This window comes from Brienomyrus brachyistius, chromosome 13 (genome assembly GCF_023856365.1).
Source record: "Brienomyrus brachyistius isolate T26 chromosome 13, BBRACH_0.4, whole genome shotgun sequence".
In the NCBI taxonomy this organism is placed as follows: Eukaryota; Metazoa; Chordata; class Actinopteri; order Osteoglossiformes; family Mormyridae; genus Brienomyrus; species Brienomyrus brachyistius.
Genome location: NC_064545.1, coordinates 11903376 through 11925383, shown reverse-complemented (window position 1 = coordinate 11925383; position 22008 = coordinate 11903376). Strand labels below are relative to the sequence as shown.

Sequence of the window (22008 nt, the reverse complement as noted above, 5' to 3'; positions counted from 1 at the left end):
TCTAAGGCACAGAAGTAGGGGATCTTTTTGGCCTGGTGGAAACACCAAGACAAGCAGAACTATGGTGAGAGGCAAACGGCATCATCCGTGCCTGGCCGGGGACATTAGGATGGTGGTTTATTGCAGAATGCTGCCGCACACCTTTGGTAATGGGGTTAGAGGACGTCTATAGAGGCAGGAAGCTTACAGCAGAGACCACACATACTTACTCTTAGACTCCTCCTCATCACTGGATGAAGAGCCAATAGAAAAGAGAGGTTTAGATTTGGGGAGGACAGGAGAGATGCTGAAGGAGAAGATGATATGCCTCCTTTTCCAAGTCTGCCCATTCTCTTGGTTTAACGAAGATATCAGAACATAACAAAGAGATCAGAGAAACAACCCGTTAAACACCACACAAGGGTGCAGGACCACCCTGTGCGCACACCTGCACCTGCTGGAATCAGGGGGCCTGGATGGCTGGGGGGCAGGGTGTATAGGAATTGCCTCTTCCAAATCCAATTTCTGCACTGGGAAAACTCACGGATGATCGGAATCTCTCATTGTGATTAAAGAACGACATTGCACGGGCAATGAATCCTTAGGATCGACCTCTTTTAGAGATGAAGGCACAAGACAGGTTAAATTTACCACATACTTACAAAATAATAATAATAATAACAATCATACTGAGAGTAGCAGCCCCAAGCAGGGAGCAGTCAGCTGGTTCCCATTGCAGCAGTTTGCACTGATACATACCGTCCAGGTCCTTCTGACTGATGGCCAGCATGGACACGGATTTGGTCAGGGGTAGAGTCATGGACGAGCCGCTCTGCATCACGGGCCGGATGCGCATCGAGTTCTGCGACAGGAAACATCTCATCCATAAGCTGCACAGGAAGAGCACCGAGAGAGATGGCTAATCGCGGGGGCTGCACATAAACAGTGCCTTCACCTGACTGTCCAGGCTGCTGCAGTCCCCCAGGTAGGACTCCTGTTCCTCCTCAGTCAAGGAGACCAGCGACCCCCTGTCTTCACTGTCCAGCTGGGACGACGTCCCGGGATCCCGCGGAGGGCTGACTTGCGGGAGGGGCTCCTTGGCGTCGCCATCTGCGGTCAGGCCCTCCAGGCTGTAGCTGAAGTGAGACAGGTACACTGGAGAGGTTAGCGACACCCAGCCACAGCAGACAGCTGCTCGGTGGGGGTGGGCGAGCTAACTGAAGTTACTTCCTGTTCAAAAGACCAATTTCTCACGTCATTCGCACGTACTGTGGGATGCTGCTGTTGAAACACTTATTAGCGAAGCGAGCGCGTGATGATCTGCACGACAATAACGCTGTTTCTCGGTGGGAAAGATACCCCCCAGGACAAAAAGCAATGCCTGTGTGAAGAGAAACAATGTGCCCTCAGGGGTGAGAACGGGTTGGCAGGGGCAGGCCAATGTACACGATGAAATGGGGGAGCATGAAAGCACAGCACTCCCTCTGTTATACTGCCCAAGTCTCCATGAAGGAGGGCAGGGAGACTAAAGAAAGGCCAGTTAAGCAGGCAGACGGTGAGAAATCAGGTCAGACTGGAGAGAGGCGGCTGCTCGAGTGTCTCCAGACCGCGTTTCTGCACACTGGTCACAATGCGTTCCACACTAAAATGCTTCAGTGAAGCCATGCAGTGCGTTTGCCGCAGAACTGTTAAGCTGGATGAAGCTGAAAGCAGATAAAACACCCTCACATTCATACAGCAACGGGACTCACAACTAATCAGCATCAGATGACGTACAGTAAATGACTGAGAAGCGCTGCTTACCTGACCTCAGGCTCTGTGACGCAGATTATTATGTTAGTCATTGTTAAATACAAGGTGAGGGTCACCAGAAGTCAAACGGCAAGTGTGAAAATCGGGCGAAAAGCAAGAAGAATTTGATGTTTGTTCGTGGAGAATCTTGATATTGTTAGACTTCCTCAAATTATGAGAAGGAAGTTACTGTTGGCTTGAGGGTTAGCAAAGATTAGCAGAGGGTGGAGACAGAGAGAAAGAGATGAAGAGACACCGACAAATACTATTCGTCCACCTCAACCTCAACCTCTCACCCACCTCCCCCCAAACTCTTCCTAACCTGACTCCGCCCCCTTTCCAGGCACAGCGTACCTTCTGGTACTGATCTCGTCCGTGTTGGGACCAGGGCCATCCAAGGGACACCAGCTCAAACTGGAGCGGAAAAATGACCGGAGCGGCCAAGGGTGGGCCATGGACACGGGGATAGAGAGGATGAAGTTACTGGGTGGGTGAGCTCAGTGGAATGCACAGGCTGCCACAATGTGTTACTGCCACTCACACTTCCCTCTACAGCAGCCTGAGCTGCCCTACAGCTGCCTGAGCTGCCCTACAGCAGCCTGAACTGCCCTACAGCAGCCTGAACTGCCCTACAGCTGCCTGAACTGCCCTACAGCTGCCTGAACTGCCCTACAGCAGCCTGAACTGCCCTACAGCTGCCTGAACAGCCCTACAGCAGCCTGAACTGCCCTACAGCAGCCTGAACTGCCCTACAGCAGCTCCGAAGACCCAGCTTCTCCAGAAGCCAAAATGCAATATGTCTAGCATCATGCTGTTATGTCTCTTTGAGGGCTGCACTCATCAATAGATGCCTAGACACTTACAGGGTGTGCAATCGTACTTGGAGAGCAAGTCACTTCCCCTGCTGACCCAGGTGTGAATCACACGCATTAAAGCCTATTACGTGACATGCAGAATTCACCAGCATGAGCTGCTGTTCTAGATGATAGTGCAACTAGTAGCAGTTTTTTCAGAAAGTGTTTTGCAGACCGGTGGCGATCAAAAGAAGAATTGTCCTTTGCTATACCTCCTCCTATGAAATGACGGCTTCCTGTCCTCCGGCCTTCTCAATGTACTGAAAATGATGGATGACAAGGGATGGAATGACAAAGTGGTACGCTCATTTGTTCAGCCCTGAAGAGAAGAAACTGATTAATGCAGTTTTTCAAAGTGACAAACTATGGAAGTTAGATGGAGTATCTCCAGAGAGAGGATGAGGATAGGATGAGGAAGAAAGAGGAGGTTGATGTTGAACCAAACCAACAACTGTCACCACCACGGGGGCGAAGGGTCAACAGTTCCTATGAAAATAAAATCTCTCTCTCTCCCACCACACAGTCCCCAGGAGATAATGCAGCTGTTTACTGAAGGCCACAGAGTGCTTTCCCACTAGGAAGGACTACGCCACTACGCTCCCACCACGGTTACTAAACAGGCCTACTGGTATCCCAGAATGCAAGTGTAAAGATGCTGAAACCCTGTGTCCCGGTAAGGGGTGTGCACTGAAAAGGTACAGCAGGGTTGACAGCTGAAATTGTAGAGAACCATGGCCATAGAATGGATCATTCATGAGCGAGCACACACACGCACGCACACGCACACACACACACACACACGCACGCACGCACGCACGCACGCACGCACGCACGCACACACACACGCACACACACACACACGCACGCACGCACGCACGCACGCACGCACGCGCACACACACACACACACACACGCGTCTGCATTTGTTTATTCAATATCACACTTAACATGCATGGCCCCAAAGACACTGTAACCTGTAAACACACAAACATCCTCATCCATTGTTTGTTTGATTAAATATTTAATTAAAGCAGGGGCCGAGTAACACCCCCCCCCCCACTTCTTGTGCAGCAAGCCACCATGCTCATGACTCATGACCTGTCTCAGGTTGCTGTTGCAGCCCCTTGCGATTACTCCAGGAAAACCCCTGTGCCTCATACATCATATGCATTTATTCAAACCAAAAACTGGCAGCTAATTAATCAGCGCCCTGCATAACCCTCAGTGTTGGGGGGGGGGGGGGGGGGCAGGTTCTCATATTCAGATACAGATCTTACTGTGACTGACCAAAGATCATGTCCCAGGGCAAGGCACCCAAACCAAAGCAGAGTTCTCTTAACCAACACGTTAACAATTTACAGTTTAGCTAAGCAAACGATTTTGACAATTAATAACCTAGCAGCCAATCCAGGCAGATCTGACAGCTCAGGACAAAGATGCTCAGAGCCTGACAGTGTCTCCCCACAGTTTGGGGGGGTAAGAGACTCACCTGCGTGGACTCAGCTCTGCCTCCCCCACCGCATTCTTTCCTGGCCCCCAGCTGTGGCGGCGGAGGGGTGACAGGGAGCGCACCGAGGAACGCAGGATGGTGGCGCGGGCCGGCACCTCCGTCAGCCTGTCCTTGGCCTCCTCTTCGGCCTCGGCCCCTCCCACACCCCCAGCCTTGCCTCCCGCCTCCCCAGGGGGCCTCCCTTCATCTGAGCCAAAGGTGGCATTCCGGGCACGATGCTCCCGGACAGAGCCCGGCGTTCCTGTGCTGGCCGTGTCGTCCGTAGAGGAACAGGAGGCCCACACCTCACTACTGCTGTCTCCAGTTGCTGTTCCGTCCCCCTGTGGACCGAAGCGGAGAGACAAGTTCAGACAGACGTTTAGCTTTTAGCTTTTCAGCTCAGAAACAATCAAGTCATTCAACACACAGACACTTTCAGCTTTTCAGTAATAAAACACTGGCAGGCAGTTCAGTGCACAGAGAGATCATTATCGTCATCATCATCGTGAAGTACAGGTAAGGCATTAGCACATGCTTGTTCATTTGCTAACCAGGCTAAGCTAGCTGTGTATTAGGCTAGATGTGTGAATTTCATGTGCGAGCCCATTCACATGCATTACAATATAAACCATGGTGTTGCATATGAAAAAAGTACATTAGCTATAATGAATAAACATTTCTGAACTTTCGTTTCACTGAACATTATAGGCTACCTGTCACTGCACTCCTTTCTTGAATCTGTTGTCTAACTGCATACTACTCTACTGTGTTTGGTCCCCCCCCATGTAAACATAACATGTGGACATTGTGGGTTTTTAACTGATAGCTGATGACCAACGTCATTTAAATTCATTACTTAGTGAAACAGCAATGAAAAAATAAGTTGAGCATAAACTGATGTGAATATATTTAAAAAAATTTTAATTCAACTGCACTAGTGATGCAACTGGATGTCCTCCAAAAAGCCTGGGACCTATAAGGTGGCACATGGCTGCACAATAACTCTGAACACAGACATACATACTGTCAGGCTGCTCTCAACACAGAAACACCAGTGCAGTGTTAAGGTCCTCAGAGCTGGACTGAGCATGTCTACCAATGGGCTACCAGAAAAGGTTTTTCCAATGGTGCTTCTGTGAATTTGCATTAACGTCCTCATTGGCTAGAGGGAGTACGCTACACTGGAGGGATCACCGAAACACTGCAAGGACCATTTCATCCCAAAACACCACACAGTGTGAAGACAGGCATCCTACGAGAAACACAGTATTGGAAGCTTGACCTTTTCCACCAAACTTATTAATGTTTGCATTGTGGTGTCAGGAGGTGGAGTGCAATGAGTGAACATAATAACCATACTCAATTTTTGGAAAAATGGGCGGTGAACGAAGGTGTGGGGTGGGGGGCTTATCTAGAATATAAGACTCCAAATATACGCACATTTCCCAACATTTTCTAAGCATGTAGCACAGCGTCTCATAGCCAATATAGAATGTTGGGTCAAACAGCTAAAGTTAAACCCTTTGTCATAAGTACTTACACATAGCTTGAGCTGCTAAATCTGTCCAAAACCAATGCATATGAAACAGCATATGAGATCAGATACTCTACAGTACAGATGTAGGAAAAACACTGGGTGCCGATTTCCATAATAGCTGCTCAGTGAGGACAGGCTGCTTTAATAAAGGGAAATAAACTTGCCCTTTATAACGTAGCATAAACGCAGACACAGAGGAGACTTCCATCGGCTTGTATGTACGAGACCTCAGCAGCAAGCCGAACGCAGCTGGAAGAGTTTGTGGGGTGAGAGATACTGGCCGAGGGACCCGAGTAACACAGGGCTATTCTGAAGGAGCCAGCATGAGCACCTTACGTTCATATGCTCCATGACCGACTTCTCCTAAGTTTTAGCGAGGAGCAGAGCTTCAGAGAAATGACGATGAGGTCATAAGAATCCCCCCCCCCTCCCCCCGGGCAGACAAGGTCATCGGCATTAGCAAAGTGCAGAGGAGTGATATTCACCAGTGATATACCGGTGGGTAAACCCAAAACATAAAGGCAGGGAGCTTTAAAGAGACAGCAGACGAACAAAGATACCCCTGATCTCACATTAACAGCCACTCACTATGAAATGAAACAGGAACTACTCTTGGAAGGCGCTTATGTAAAATGATAATCTAATAAAGGGACAGGACTGAAATGGAGTCACAATTATTAAACCCAATTAATTAGTAAAATCAATAGCAGTATAGATACTTGACAACACTGATAATTTTAATGTTAAGTGAACAACAAAAGTATAACACACCGATAAAAGTGCAAGTAAATAAATGAGCTATTCCCATCCCATAATGCCAACTCATAGCCCTGACCCACCCAGTGAGCTCACCTTCCGGAACAAGACGTCATCCCCGGGATCGGTGCAGGAGAGGCAGTCTGCGTCGCTGCCTGAGTCCCGCTGTGGCATGGACAACGAGCTCCCCGTGCTGCGAGGGGTGAGCGACTCGGGGGATTCTGGGAAAAGAGGGACAGGCGGCCTAGCTGAAATCCAAAATGCGTATCGCGTTTCACAAGCCCCGAAAACAGTCACCAAAAGCCCTGCAAGTCCGGCTCACAAATGAGATGATGACTAGATGGGAGAAGCCCAGCCCAACGGGGCTGATGACCAAATTAAACGTGGTCGGTGACCCAAAACACGCAACGACAGAGCAATCGGTTATTGCTCTGTTGCTCCACCCCAAGCAGGATGTAGAGTTCAGTTAGCAAAACAAATGATCTCTTGTAATTTTCTTTTATCATTGTCCTCCTGTTCTACAAAGGAAGGCATTAATTTCCTTCCGCAACAAATTCCCGTTCCATCTCACGTTAATACAATGGGACCATGAGTCAGCATCGCACAGACACTGGCTGGACCCTGGGGCGATCGATCCCAAGGGAGGGGCAGACGACATCGGAAAACCAGTATCCTGAGCGTGTTTCAAAGATGAGCCTCATGAGGTAATCCCAACACAATGGCGAGCTTCTGATCTCCGGCATTCTTCAAATATTTGACAAGGTGTAGCATTACAACCAAAGTAAAAACAAAAAAAAAAATGTCCACCTCAGCCAAATACTTCTGCAAAATTAACTGTGATTGTTTCGCACTTAACATTCTTTACTGGACTATGGCAGAATACGGTACTTCAAGGATCAGTTTGCATGACAAACCAAACCACTGAACAAGAGGTCCAGACCCACAGGGCTTGGCTACCAGACTGACAGACCCAAATACACAGGGCTTGGCTACCAGACTGACAGACCCAAATACACAGGGCTTGGCTACCTGACTGAAGAGCTCTGAACCCTAAGAACTGGGTCATCTGACTACGATAGCCAAGACACCTGGGTTATGAGACAGAGGGCTCCCAATAAACTGAGCTTGGCTACCAGACAGATGTCCAAACCCTGAGAGCTAGACTACCTGATCAATAGGTTCAAAACTTTAGAGACTGGCAACTATGGCTCTATGGGCCTGCAAACTTGTCTACAGCAGACTAATGGCAAAGCAATTGGAGGAAAGCTACAGTAAAGTGAATTTTCCTTGGTCCTCAGTCATGGACTTGTCTCCAAACATGACTGGCCACATGCCACACGACTTACTACTGCACTAACTATGGGTTGACATTTCCCCATAACTCATAAACTGTGTTTGTCAAATGCATCAGAAATACACATATTGGCCTGAGGGCCACCATTCCTCATCTCAGACACCGTTCATTAAAGGCAGACGTTTAGCATACTTTAGCAGTAGACGCAAAGTTAACACTTTGCCAGTAGCTGTGAGGAGACAGGCCTGACAGCTCATACCTCAGGACACAAAGCAGATCTTTATGCTTCATAAAGGAACTTGGCATTATGTGCCTGCAACTTTTCTACCCTGGACACAAGAGAAGTGCATCTCCGTGAACTTGGAAGGATTGTATTGCCAGCAGCCAAATCACAAGGGTCACCTGATTCACCCTAAAATTTATCTATGATTTTTCTTTTTAAGTGTTAAAAGTGGTGGATGTCACACCCACGATCCATCTGGATCTTCTTGGGATATCTATACGACTTTGCCTCAAACAAACTCATCCAGTTATCAATTTCCTAGGATACTTGATATTTCAGATTCCGGAGAATGCTGTTCTTACCAGGACTAGCCGAGCTCTGCTTCCTTTCCAGGACATTGGGCTCTGAACAGCAATTGACAGAAGGGAAGGTGTCCCTTTCTCTGTGGATCTGAATAAAAAAAGTACAAAACACACATAACACACATTAACAACACCGGAAAAAAATGTGATTCATAATCATATACCGCGTAAACTATCTTAGATATCCATCCATCCATCCATCTCCCAAACTGCTTATCCTCCTGGGTCGCGGGGGTTCCAGAGCCTATCCTGGAAGCAATGGGCATGAGGCAGGGAACAACCCAGGATGCGGGGCCAGCCCATCGCAGGGCATACTCACACACCATTCACTCACACATGCACTCCTACGGGCAATTTAGTAACCCCAATTAACCTCAGCATGTTTTTGGACTGTGGGGGGAAACCAGAGTACCCGGAGGAAACCCCACGATGTCTAAAACCTTTTTTCACTCTTTAGATTTGCAAGGACAGTCCCGTCACCCCTCCCTCCAACCTCATCCCTACTCCTCCCACACCCCCAAGCTCTACAATTTTCAGAATTACTAGATGGATCAACTAGAAATGTGGAAGCCAATAAACATGTTATCCTAGTCCTAGTCTTAACATGTATACTGTTTTTGACTGTACGCATACAAGCTCCAGTTAGCCAAGAAAAACGTTGCCCCATGGAGAAGTGTGTACAAGATCTAGGGTTGCACCTAAAGATTATTTTCCTGTCTATTAATCTGGAAAATATTTTTTTCGATTAGTCTACTAATCTAATAAGTAATTTGTTGAATAAGATAATAAATTAATTACTGCATTAAAAAAAATCAAACTTAAAACTAACCACACGATACAAACATCAACGACGGATCTGGGGAAAACGGACTCAGACGCGGACTAAATACACAGAACATACCAGATGCGCAGGTCATGACAGTATCAACCTTAGCTGATACTGATGACCGATATTTAAGCTTTATCCTTATTCAAAGTTAGCAGCACCAGAGCTAAGGCCACTTTCCATAGTAGAGGATGAAGGATTTAGTTTATTCACTAGAGAAAGTCTTAAAATACTTGCCCGTGAGGTAAATTCCCAAACAATATATTTTGCTGAGTTACCCATAATACATTTTGCCAACCAGCTACCAAACTGCTACCAATAAAATATGCCGAGTCCTTCTGTCGACGAAATAAACTATATTTTACAATATTCAGAACATCATCAAAAGTTGATGACATGTACAAATTTTACAGGTAAATTTGCAAAACGTTCCACATAATACGATCACATGGTAGATGATTGTGCTCACAATATGGCTGCTGCTGGCTGCTGATGTGTCTGTCCTCTGCTGCCACCTATTGCTACAATTTCAATTTTGGGGCTATTTGTCTTAGGTCTATCAGGAGTAGATGTTCATACATATAATGTTATTATGAAGTGGTAATAAGATCCATCAAACATCAAATTGAGTAAAGAGAATAATAATATCAAATAGGGTTATCCTGTTCACAAGGTCAAGCACCTTAGACATGTCACCCTTCCCACTTCTTTCACCAAGTGTCGTTGCTTCAGTTTTGAACAGGTCCAAATCTTCACCCAAATAGTGTATCTGTAAGGCCTGACAACGATCCATCAAATACTTTTTGAGTTATTTTCTCAACAGGATCAAGTGTGTGAATTCAATTTTTGGTGACCTTCACCCATAAAACGTCTCTATGAGGTTGACAAAGATTTGTCAAATAGTTTTTGAGTTATCTTCAGGAAAGAGTGTCTGTGGCAGCAAACTTGTCCCAAAAGCATACGCATTTACTGACTGGGGAATATGACATTTTTTAATGACTAATACACAATAAAGTATGCACTAGCCAATAAAATACTTCAAATCCAACTAATAATCACTCCTTTTATTAACATAAGCTTTTAAACTTGAGACATGGCAATGTAGCAGAGATCAATATATTTCAGATAAAATTCCAGTCAGTCTGTCACACCTGATATTTAATTCTAGGTGCTTAAAGGGAATTTCCACCAAAATCTGAGGATGAATGCAAACTCTTGCCAAATAAGGCCAATTCCATTTCTGTGCATGGGAAAATGTTTTTTTTTTTTTTTCTTTAGGCAAGGCAAGTTTATTTATACAGCACAATTCAGAACCAAGTTAATTCAAAGTCCTCTACAGAGGCAGAAGGATACATTAAAATAAAGATATTAAATCACTAAAGACATTACACTCACCTTTAAAAGATTTTTTTAAAGCCTAAAAACCAAACAAACAAATAAATAGGAAGCTAAAAAGAAGTTACATGCTAATGGCAGTGTATGACTAAACTCCTGCTGATTTAATTTACTGAAAAGCTGCAACAAACAGTGACGTTTTAAGGCTGATTTAAATGAGCCGACAGTGGTAGCAGACCTCAGGTCTTCAGAAAGCTTGTTCCACAGAAGAGGAGCACAGAAACTGAATGCTGCTTCATCTTGACTCTGGGAACACCGAGTAAACCTTTCCCAGATGACCTCAGAGGTCTGGATGCTTCATAATGTATAAGTAAACCAGTAATCATAGTATTTTAAAATCAAACTTGCACAGTAAGCCATTATCGTGTTTTAAGGACTGGTGTGATATGCTTTTCTTTCTTGGTGTTTAGTGAGGACTTCTGGGTGAGCTGCAGATGTTTGACTGATTTTTCACTAAGACCTATGAAGACACTGTTATGTACAATAGTCTAGCCTGCTAAATATAAAATAAACATATGAACGAGCTTTACTGTATCTTGTTTAGAGAGGAATCCTTTCATTTCTGATGTTTGTTGGGGAAGTAGTCTGATTTTGTAATTGCAAATGTGGCTGTTGAAATTAAGGCCCAAGACAGAGGACTACACCAAGATACCTGTCTGGACTTGTAGTGAGCAATGACTTCCAATCTTTCTTTTTTGGGGCCAAAAAGAATTATTTCAATTTTTTTTTCTGTGTTAAGTTATAGAAAGGGGCGGCATGGTGGTGCAGTGGTTAGCACTGTCGCCTCACACCTCTGGGACCCGGGTTCGAGTCTCCGCCTGGGTCACATGTGTGCGGAGTTTGCATGTTCTCCCCGTGTCGTCGTGGGGTTTCCTCCGGGTACTCCGGTTTCCCCCCACAGTCCAAAAACATGCTGAGGCTAATTGGAGTTGCTGAATTGCCCGTAGGTGTGCATGTGTGAGTGAATGGTGTGTGAGTGTGCCCTGCGATGGGCTGGCCCCCCATCCTGGGTTGTTCCCTGCCTCGTGCCCATTGCTTCCGGGATAGGCTCCGGACCCCCCGCGACCCACTAGGATAAGCGGTTTGGAAAATGGATGGATGGAAGTTATAGAAAATAATATTCACAAAATATCATTTATTTGTTCAATGCACTTATTCAGTGAATTCAAGGGACTAGAGTCACATAGTGACACTAATGTAGATACATTAGTGAGGACATAATTATGGCAAGAGAAGTTAAAATGTTCCATAATTTGAGCAAGATCTGGAATAGACGAGGCTATCCTGCACAGACGGCAGCTGTGGCATATTTTCACGTGTGTTAGCATGCTGCTGGCCAGGGTCGCAGACTGCCACTCCCAGCCGTCGCATTTTAACATGAGGCCCGTTATGACAGTGATGTCATGCGTGCATCGTCACTGAGAACGGCTCATTTCCGTAACCTTCGGCAACCTTTAGGTCAGGCCTGAAAATATCACACTTGCCCTCACAGCACAGAGGCTGGTTGAACGCTTAGCAGTACATAAAATCTTGTTTCAACAATGTTAAAATCAACACTCAACAGGCGCTTGATGCTGAAGGCAGATAAACACGATTTTTGGAAAGCATACTGTGACCCCCCCCATATAAAATCATGAAAAGGCATCTTCTCATGATCCAAGATATTTTTTTTTTCTTCGAGATTTGTGGCCTATTTCTCCATTCAGAGTTCACGTAATAAAATGTAATGGATTTATAAGGAATGGCCTCAACGAACTGGCCTTTGAGGTTCAACCAATCTGCTGTCCTGACTGGAGATCCAGCTCGACACTCTACTGTTCACAGAGCGATCACACGGCCCGGCAGGGACCAGCTCCCTGACCCCTCTCCCACGCCAGGCTGACCCTGACATAACTGCCACATGACGCCAAGGACAAGCCCGCCCTGCCACTCGCGTTCCCTTCACTCACGTCACAAACAGCGGCCTGCTCTGGGTGGGGGGGGGGGGGGGGGTTCTGGAATTCAGTCTCGTTTACAGACAGCTGAATTGTCACAAAAGAAAAACAGACTTTACTATAATCACACCACAAAAGTTACCGAAACACGCCTTTCTCGGTAAGAACGCATGCGTGACACTGCGGTTATGGTGAGCCTCGGGTCAGCATGCGGTGGCTGCGAGAGCCGGGCTGCAGCAATGGCCGGCAGCGTGCTAAGACCCTTGAAAATACAAGCCACAACCGTAGCTCTGCAGGAAAGACGAGAAGGGCACAGGCGTACTCCAGGGACTATTCATTACGGCCTTCAAGCTTTTCAACCAAGACTCAAAGGCAAACATTCAACATAAATGGATTCCAATACCTTTAATGCACACCATGCTAAAGGCTAGTTGCTGACTTGACCTTCAGTTAACTTTCCAGCCTGCTATGCAACGTTACGGCCAAACCAGAAACTTCCATAGTTCAAAGTTTTTATTAGTTCAGAAAACAGACTGTGGTCTTCACCGATGGTTGATCTGATAAATTAGTTTAGAAACATATGTGCTTGAAAACAGGCAGCGGTCAGCCCTAAACCCTTAGAAATGGATGTGAGAGAGAACAGAAAAGGGTCCCGGAATGCTTTGCTGCTTGTGAAGTAATGATTGACCCATGCACTTACGTCAAAAACCACTCAGAATCCATGTAGGTTTATGCGTACATGGAAAATGGATGCACACATGCGTTTATCACTTGGGTAAAGCAATCTTCATTAACCACTAAAGCAGTGTTTCTGAACCAGGCGCTTGGGGTCCAGCTCCCTACCGGAACACCAGGCATGAGGTGCAATGTACGTCATCCTCAACTGGCTGGGTCCCCAAGGCTATAGACATCTTTAAGTATATAAGCTAAAGGAACCAATCGAGGAAAAAAAACCAGGGCGGAAAAAAAAATCGCAAATCCTCACAAGGCATATTGAGTTTCTCAGTAGTTCTCAACGACGGAGTGAGAACAAATTTCACACCTTTTCTTTCACAGTATCGCTGCTATCTGACGTGTGTGTGTGTGTCTGTGGGTTTGCATAGATCACATTTGAGGTCCCCAAAGTGCGATAAAACCTGAAACTTCCTTACTTTTGGGGACACTTCTTCAGGTCCCCATTTGGATAACCTCAATGTTATAAAAATCTGTGAATGCAGTCAAAAAAGTAAAAGTGCCAAAAGGTTTAGTTAAGGATAGGGCTGGTTAGGGGTTAAGGGTGTCGTGATTGGGATTAGGGTTTTTCCCATGGAAATGAATGGACGGTGCCCATTTAGATAGGAAGACCAACTTATGTGTGCCTGTGTGATGTATATATTACATTGTAGGGACCATATGTCCCTACAATAGGATAAAAATATGTTAACGTGGAGACCACATTTTCTTGTAATTTGTTTGGTAACTTATGGTTAAGGTTAGGCCTGGGTACAGGTTAAGGTTGCTACTGTTTGGATTAGTGCTTTTCCCATAGAATGATATCGGTGTGTGTATTTGTGTGTGCATGTGTGTGTATATTACATTTGTATTACATTGTAAGGACCAAATGGCCCCCACAATGTGATAAAAACCTGATATATAGACATTGTGGGGACCATTTTTCAATGCAAATCGAAAAAATAAAAACGCCAAAAATCTCATTTTATTTGGTTGCTTAAGGTTAGGGTTGCGTTGGGCTTAAGGTCGTTTTGTTGTGATTAGACTTTTTCCCATAGAAATGAATGGAGATTCCCCATAGTAATGAGTAATTACGAGAGTACCGTGTGTGTCTGCATGTGTACGGGGGAGAGCCCTACAGGGGGTCCCCACACATGAAATGAGCATAGCACGCCACTGCCGCTTGTCAGCAGAGCACGGTCCACCAGCGAAGGCTGTTAGGACACAAAGCCCCTTTGAAGGTCTGTCCTGCTTCACTGTGGGGTAAGAACACCAGGCCCATATGTTACAGGAGGGGGGGGGGCACACACACAATCCTGGAGACTGTGTAGCTTCATGGGCACATTCAGATCACTACATACCTTACAGGCCAGTGCAGAGGGGAAATTAACACACACACACACACACACACACACAGTGAGGACAGGCCACTGCCACAGTGATGAGATCCACCAGAGCCCAACCATCACCCCTGACTGTAAACAACCACATATTTCACACCCTGTACTCTAGACTCTCTGAATGGCAGGGATGGCACAATGCATGTAGGCAGTGGTTACATACACACAGATAGAAACACATAGCATTTACAGACACACACATTATTTTTATCAAGACACACACATCTGTCTGCTACAGCAGAGTGTTCAAGTGTTGAGTTTCTTGACCACTTGCTGCCCTTCACATGTGTCTGGCTACAAGGCGTTAGGATCCATTCAGCACCAGAATATAAACAGCTAGAACATAATCATCAGTGACTGAGGCTTTGAGACGCCGTCCAAGTGTCTGGGCTGAAGCGCCTTCGGTGGGCTGAGGGCCGTGGGCGCCGCAGAACGGAGGGTCATTACTAAGGCTTCCCCTTTAAGACGTGTTTGTTTTCTTGGCCAAAGAGACGGCAGAGCTGAGTGTGAGAACCAGCATGTTCAGACGCAGTAGCATGAAGTCACTGGGCTCAGTGCCAGTTTCCACCGGGCTGGACCAAGGCCGCCATGCAGCAGGAACTGTTAGGATCCTGTCCCATCCTGCAACTCTCCTCCTGGACCTCCACCAAGGAGGGTCCCTGAACGGCAACCCGGCCCGCAAGGGAAAACCGGGCTCGGCTTCAGGGCGGGAGGAAAACCATGGGGGGGGGGGGCAGCTTGCTTAAAATACCAGAGTTTACAGGCAAAGTTTGAAACCCGACTCTGCGAAGCATGACGTCACCAGGACGGAGACGTACATGACAGAGAGGTGTGAAAAGGCCGACTGGGACGACCGGGAACATGACAGCAGAGTCATCCATCAGTAACGGTACTGCGGTACCTAACAGCTCCTTCCGGCTCCGCACCCCTCTGCCTCTGGTCGATCACACACTCTCCTGGTCCCCCACAGCCATGCAAACTGTGCCCTTTGGGTCCCATACAACCTACATCCGCAGCAGTCGCACCACGGTACAGAGGGTCTTTACAGTTATTCGCATGCTGTGACGTTTTCACATGCTGTGACGGGAAAAGAGGCCAATCCCCTAAAATGAGTCTCAAGCTCCCTTACTACTGGCTGCACTGATGAAACAGTCACAGTCCCACAGCAGACTGATGACCGCAGACCGACCAGACACAGCACACCGCCCGGAGCGCACCAGACACAGCACACCGCCCGGAGCGCTCCCGACACAGCACACCGCCCGGAGCACTCCCGACACAGCACACCGCCCGGAGCACTCCCGACACAGCACACCGCCCGGAGCGCTCCCGACACAGCACACCGCCCGGAGCGCTCCCGACACAGCACACCGCCCGGAGCGCTCCCGACACAGCACACCGCCCGGAGCGCTCCCGACACAGCACACCGCCCGGAACGCTCCCGACACAGCACACCGCCCGGAGCGCTCCCGACACAGCACACAAGTCATACTTCAGAGATTTGGAGGCAAGCTGGATGAGGAGCCGGCAAAAGACCCGTACAGAAGTGTGTACCCGTACAGGGCAGGACAATCCCCACCCTCACAGGACACGCCCCCGTTTGACAGTTTGACTGTCTGGGATGGCCAAGCGCAGCCCGTCCGACGGCAGGGTACAGTGTGTCCCCACAAAAAATACGAATGTGCTTAAGTTAGCCAACAAAGCCTTGTGCTGCCATTAAACTACTTTAAAAGAAATTTGCAGATGTTATCTTTTTATGGTTAAAAACTGAAACATTGCAAGATGAAGAAACCTGGACTTTTTAAACTTATCTGTAAGGCTGGTGCTCATGAACGAGCACAGATGCGAGGTTTGCCGAGCGAAGAAATGAAAGCAAACGAGGCAGACAGGAGCGGATGGTCTCCGCAGACGCAACAGATCCATACCTTGATCAAAAGCACATCCACGGCCGGCTCGCCCCTGGCACACAGACTGTATCTGCGTTTGTGTCGCTCGTACATCTTCCCCCCACCCTGAAAACAGCAACGGGCAGGACTGCAGTGCCGAAAAGCTGCTCTGGCTGCAGCTTCAGGAAGAATGAGGAGCTGCCGATCTTTCACATCTGTGCGGAGAACCAGCCCTCTGGCTTCCTCTCTCTCCCCCTCGCTCTCCCGTTTAATCCCATTCCCTCCCTCTCGCTTCCCGTTTGTGTGTGTGTGTGCGCACTCGCTTTCGTGTGTGTGAGTGCGCCTGTTGGTCTCTCTCTACACGCCATCACTTCTCTCCCAACTGTGCTCCGGAGATGCAATGAATCACCACTGAGCGCTTGAGGAAAAGCCGGGATCGGCCGGGAGCGCTCCCGGCCACCGGCCGACTCGGCACACGGAGCATCCGATGCAGGAAGTGAGATAGCAGAGGGCCGGGACACCGTCTCACAGTAATCCTTCATTCTGAATGTTTTGCTCTGAATCATCATGGTGACCAAAGATCAAGTCACCAAATACTTACAAAAATGACACTGCAACATGAAAACAATTTATCAGGGCAAATTTGTAGAGTAAATCAATTAAAAAGGAGGAAAACCATAAAAAAAACTAATAAATAAATCACAGCTAAGGGTAGTTAGCTGTAATAGTTAGCAGAAGACAGACTGTAATACTACAGTATGTGACACAGTGACAATGTCAATAAACAAAAGCCGCAGCACTGGACCTGTGCAGGGCGCCCAGCCAGAGAACAGCAACACAGGCAGCTCTTATGCAGCTCAGCCTCCCTGAAATTAATGCAGTTAAGCAGCCCAATGGAACGCAGCTTAAACGTTTGGAAAAGTGGAGTGTGAGTCAAATTCCTTTGGCTGGTTCAGGAAAAACGGCAGGCCACAGCCCCAAAGCTGCTTTTTTCCAAGGGGGGGATGACCGATACTCTGACATTTTGGTGGGGAAAACATCACCCTAAAAATATTTCGCAAATAGAATTTTTCCCACTTTTGAACTTAGCCCAAAAGTTCTAAATGTTTAGAATAAAAGGAATTAAAAAGAAATTAAAATACAGTATAAAGCATAAAAGCTAAATGGGGAAACTGATTATGGTGCATGTTTGTGTGCCACCGCTGGCTTAAGCGTCGAAGCTCCTTCATAATAACATTTTCCAAGAAGATCTATGTGGTGATTTTTCTTTACTAAAACTTCAGAGATTTTATCTTGTGGGATCCAGGAATTACAAGGGCCCATGAGCCCTGATCAATGCTGTTCATCACACAGACACACACAGACACACACACACACATACACACATACACACACACACACACACACACACACACACACACACAGATACACACACACACACACACACAGACATACCACACAGACATACATACCACACACACACACAGACATACCACACAGACATACATACCACACACACACACAGACATACCACACACACAGATACACACACAGACATTCATAACCACACACACACAGACAGACGCACACACACAGATACAGACATTGATAACCACACACACAGACATTGATAACCACACACACAGACACACACAGACATACATACACACACACACACAGACACACACACACACACCACACACACACACACACCACACAGACACAGATACACAAACACACACACACAGACACACACACACCACACACACACAGACACAGATACACAAACACACACACAGACATACATACACACACATACATATACACACACACACACACACACACACAGACATTCATAACCACACACAGACATTGATAACCACACACACAGACACACACACCACACACACACAGACACAGATACACAAACACAGACACACACACAGACACACACACACACACATACATACACACACACACACACAGACATACATACCACACACACACAGACGCACACACACAGATACACAGACATTCATAACCACACACACACACACACACCGATAACCACACACACACAGACACACACACCACACACACACAGACACACACACCACACACACAGACACACACAGACACAGACACAGACACACACACATACACACCCAGACCCAGACACACACACAGACACACACACATACATACCCCTCACACGCGCTGCCACACCACACATACACCACCACATGGCTTCCTGTTTTTATTGAGGCTGGGCCCACTGTGCACCCCCAAGCCCCCCCCCCCCCCCCCCCCCCCCAGAGTAAACCCTTCCACATTTCACGAGTCTCACAGTCCTACGACAGACCATTTTCACACACTAGAGAGAACGTATGGCCAATCACACTCCCCCAAAAAGAAGTCTTTTATTGAAACTAGACCTAACAACAATATTACATTTAACAGCAAAATAATAATAATGGTTTACTCATCCTTCAGTATATCAGATATTTTTTTACCTCAGACACAAAAAGTTGGATGAATAACTTGGGGGGGGGGGTGGTAAGATTTCTAGGCTTCTACACTGACTTCCACTAGACATACAAACAGACCCCCACATCAAGCCCCTTCTCACAGTATAAGGCCCCTGCAAACCCAGAGACAGAGATGTCAGAGTGGGAAGGTGACAAAGATGGAGAGACACATTAGCCAGTGCGCCTCCGGAATGTTCCAGAATGTTCACCTGTGAAGCAGCATGCATCGGGACACCCCCGTCGCAAAAGTGCAATGCAGATGGAGCTGATCCCGCTCTCACACCCCCCCCCCCGATAAACAGAGCCTAAACTCCACCCCGGTCGGGGACCGATGAATGGGCTCAGTGTGTCTGGCTGGATGTGTCTCTGAGTGCCGTTCAGCAAGGCCGCGCTTCTCCAGCAGTGGAACAGCAGGCCTCTGAAACCGTGCGCTTCAGTGGTACCTGCCTCACTGGATGCAACATTCAACTCCCCGCCAAGCCCTTTCCACAGGGCTGCATTGAGGATATCCACCCCAATCTCTACCGATAGCTGTGCATGCCATTCAGACTGTCACACAACTCCCGGCTATATTTCGCCCTTTAAGACCTGCTCAATAGCTAGATTGGATTGTAAACACGGCCGTTCGCTTACGATAATCACCTGGAATGAGTAAGAGGCATCAGGAGATGCTGCAGGAATTAGTGATTCAAAACAAGCGATGGGCAGCTCCAGACCACAGCTCAGCTCCCTGACACATCCTGGGCCCCAAACAAGGAGAGGTGCCGAAAGAAACAGCTTAACGATCAGAGAGTACATTCCATGCAACTGTCTGCAATTCACCACCATTACCTGATCTGCAGAAATTATTGAAGCCTTAAGTCCCAAGATTTTTTTTGAAAATGTTTGTGAAATGTGGTTCTGCTCCAAGAGGCTCATTTCCTCTAGCGATTAATTTCTCGAAAATGTATCTGTGCAGCTATATAAGTGTATAACAGCTCATTAACCACAGCAATTATACCTTCCTCAGTATCAACCACGAAAGTGCCACCCAAGGCAGCACATCTGGAAACTGTTATACCAAAAGTGAACACAAGGGGGAGTCTAAGAACGCTCTGTGAATGAAACCAAACACTAAGTAATTTTGTTTCTAAATGTATCAAAGCTTATAAAAATCCTTTCCCATGCTGCAGAAAAAAACTTTTGAGCATATTTTATCTGTATGCTTATTGAATGTGTTAATGAACATTAAAGCACACCATTTTAAAGCTTGATATTAACAATGCTTGTTTTTTGAAACTGTCCACAACAGTCATTTAAATGAGCTGAAAACAACATATGTAAAATACAGCTATTCTTAACACCTACAGAAGAATCATTTACTTTCTGACTTTGATGACCTGTTGAAGGTGAGATAGGTTCACTGTGTTGTTCACAGGTCAGCAACATGCTACTCGGACATATCACCACCGTGCACCAAACACAGATCCTGAATCTTGGGTTTTTCATTCTAATTATCCCTCTTCACAGAATGAGAAATATTCCCACATGAAACTGCCAGAGGAATACTCCCCTACTGAGGCTCCTGACTCAGTCTAGCTGCTGATTTCTGCGCCTTTGGAGGCGTGTGATGATCTTGGCCACTTGTGGGATCTTGGCCAAACGCAATGATAAAACCGCCGTCCGTCAAATGCTGAGTAGACATGAACCTACAAAGGCAGCTGTGGTTGCCAGAAGAAACCAAAACACCCATTAAGGCAGAGGGACACGCCCAAGCTTGTTAATAACCCATAATTCAAGCCTGGCAACAGCACTATCCCTTCCCAATCCACAGCTCATCCTCAGCTCCAACACCAGAAGGTTATAGGTTCACGTCCCTGGAATCATAACAAAACAGTTCTACCTTAGGTACCAGTACTACCTTACGAATAAAGTTCTCTCAGCAGTATATACTTATTTAGCAGACACAAGATCCATGGTAGATAAATAGCAAGCTAGATATATTGGGATAAGGTCAAATATATACATGTACAGTAAGTCCCCAAGTTACAAACAAGTTCCAATCCTATAGTGGGTTCGCAAGTTCAAATGTTTGAAAGTCCAGCAAAGTGAGCCTAGGCGTCCAGCTGTTGGTGCTACAATCCCTAACCATCAACCCCAATAGAAAACATGTACATACAGTAGAGCTATTTATACATAAGAAAATACTTTTAAAAGTTAGCATTTGTATGTTTTATATATTTGGGGTGTATTTTAACAAGAAACAACTGAGAACTATTTATTCCCACTGTGTTCCATCAGTTGATCTCATTACCGTTACCAAGCTAACCCACACTGCATTTGCGCACCTAACCAACCGCCCTCTTCTCAACTCCTACCGAAAATGCATGCTTTTACAAGTTAACATTTGGATGCTTGTTATTGATTTTGGATGCATTTTAACAACCAACAATTGAGTTCTTTATTTTCCCCTCATTTTCAGTCAGCTGATCTCGCTTTCCGGTAATGAGCGAGCATTCGTTTCCTTACCTAGAATATCTATGCACGTCTGAAGCCGCAAAAGACAGGAAGTAACTTGCGCGCTGCCATGAAATTTGAATTCGCGGCACAGATACTTATTTTGCAATTATTGAAACAATTTTTAATTTATTGGACATACATGCTCACATCTTTCAAAGTTCTCATCTTGAAGGTTTGCATGTGGAGGATTTTCTGTATCTTAATACTCAATGATAGGATTGGAACTGACCAATGAATGCTTACTTTTTCATAAAAGCAGTCCTATACCACTGGGCATATGCTCCATAAACAATGGAAATTCTGGAAACAATGCTGACCTCCACAGGAAGATGACACAATCCCATTCTTAGCGCTTATGGAAGCAGCCACAGGGGCTTGTACATTATGGGTGGAGAATGCCATCATCTCCTGCACACACATTTAGCCCATGACATCATCCCTTCATGTCCTCCTGTAAAACTAAACGCCCAGAGCCCACACCTAAGGGGCTTCCCCACTGTGGGCAAGTGGACCTCTGCTACAGCACAGCCTGCACACCAGCAGG

General features: G+C 46.5%; 1 protein-coding gene across 4 annotated transcripts in view; it reads right to left on the bottom strand.

The window, feature by feature from the left end:
* LOC125706350 (A-kinase anchor protein 13-like) overlaps window positions 1-22008 on the bottom strand; it is an 83001-nt gene that overhangs the window by 22649 nt on the left and 38344 nt on the right. The window contains exons 1-8 of one of the 4 annotated variants that reach the window (XM_048973018.1): window positions 16477-16674; window positions 8286-8373; window positions 6503-6627; window positions 4114-4454; window positions 2837-2884; window positions 2125-2184; window positions 935-1115; window positions 739-841 (exon numbers count right to left, since the gene is read on the bottom strand). In XM_048973018.1, the coding sequence (XP_048828975.1) occupies window positions 739-841; window positions 935-1115; window positions 2125-2184; window positions 2837-2884; window positions 4114-4454; window positions 6503-6627; window positions 8286-8373; window positions 16477-16551 (1021 nt within the window). In that variant the 5' untranslated portion in view covers window positions 16552-16674. Of the gene's footprint in view, window positions 1-738; window positions 842-934; window positions 1116-2124; window positions 2185-2836; window positions 2885-4113; window positions 4455-6502; window positions 6628-8285; window positions 8374-16476; window positions 16675-22008 lie in introns of those variants that run through there. The other 3 variants (XM_048973015.1, XM_048973016.1, XM_048973017.1) reach the window with 3 other exon arrangements.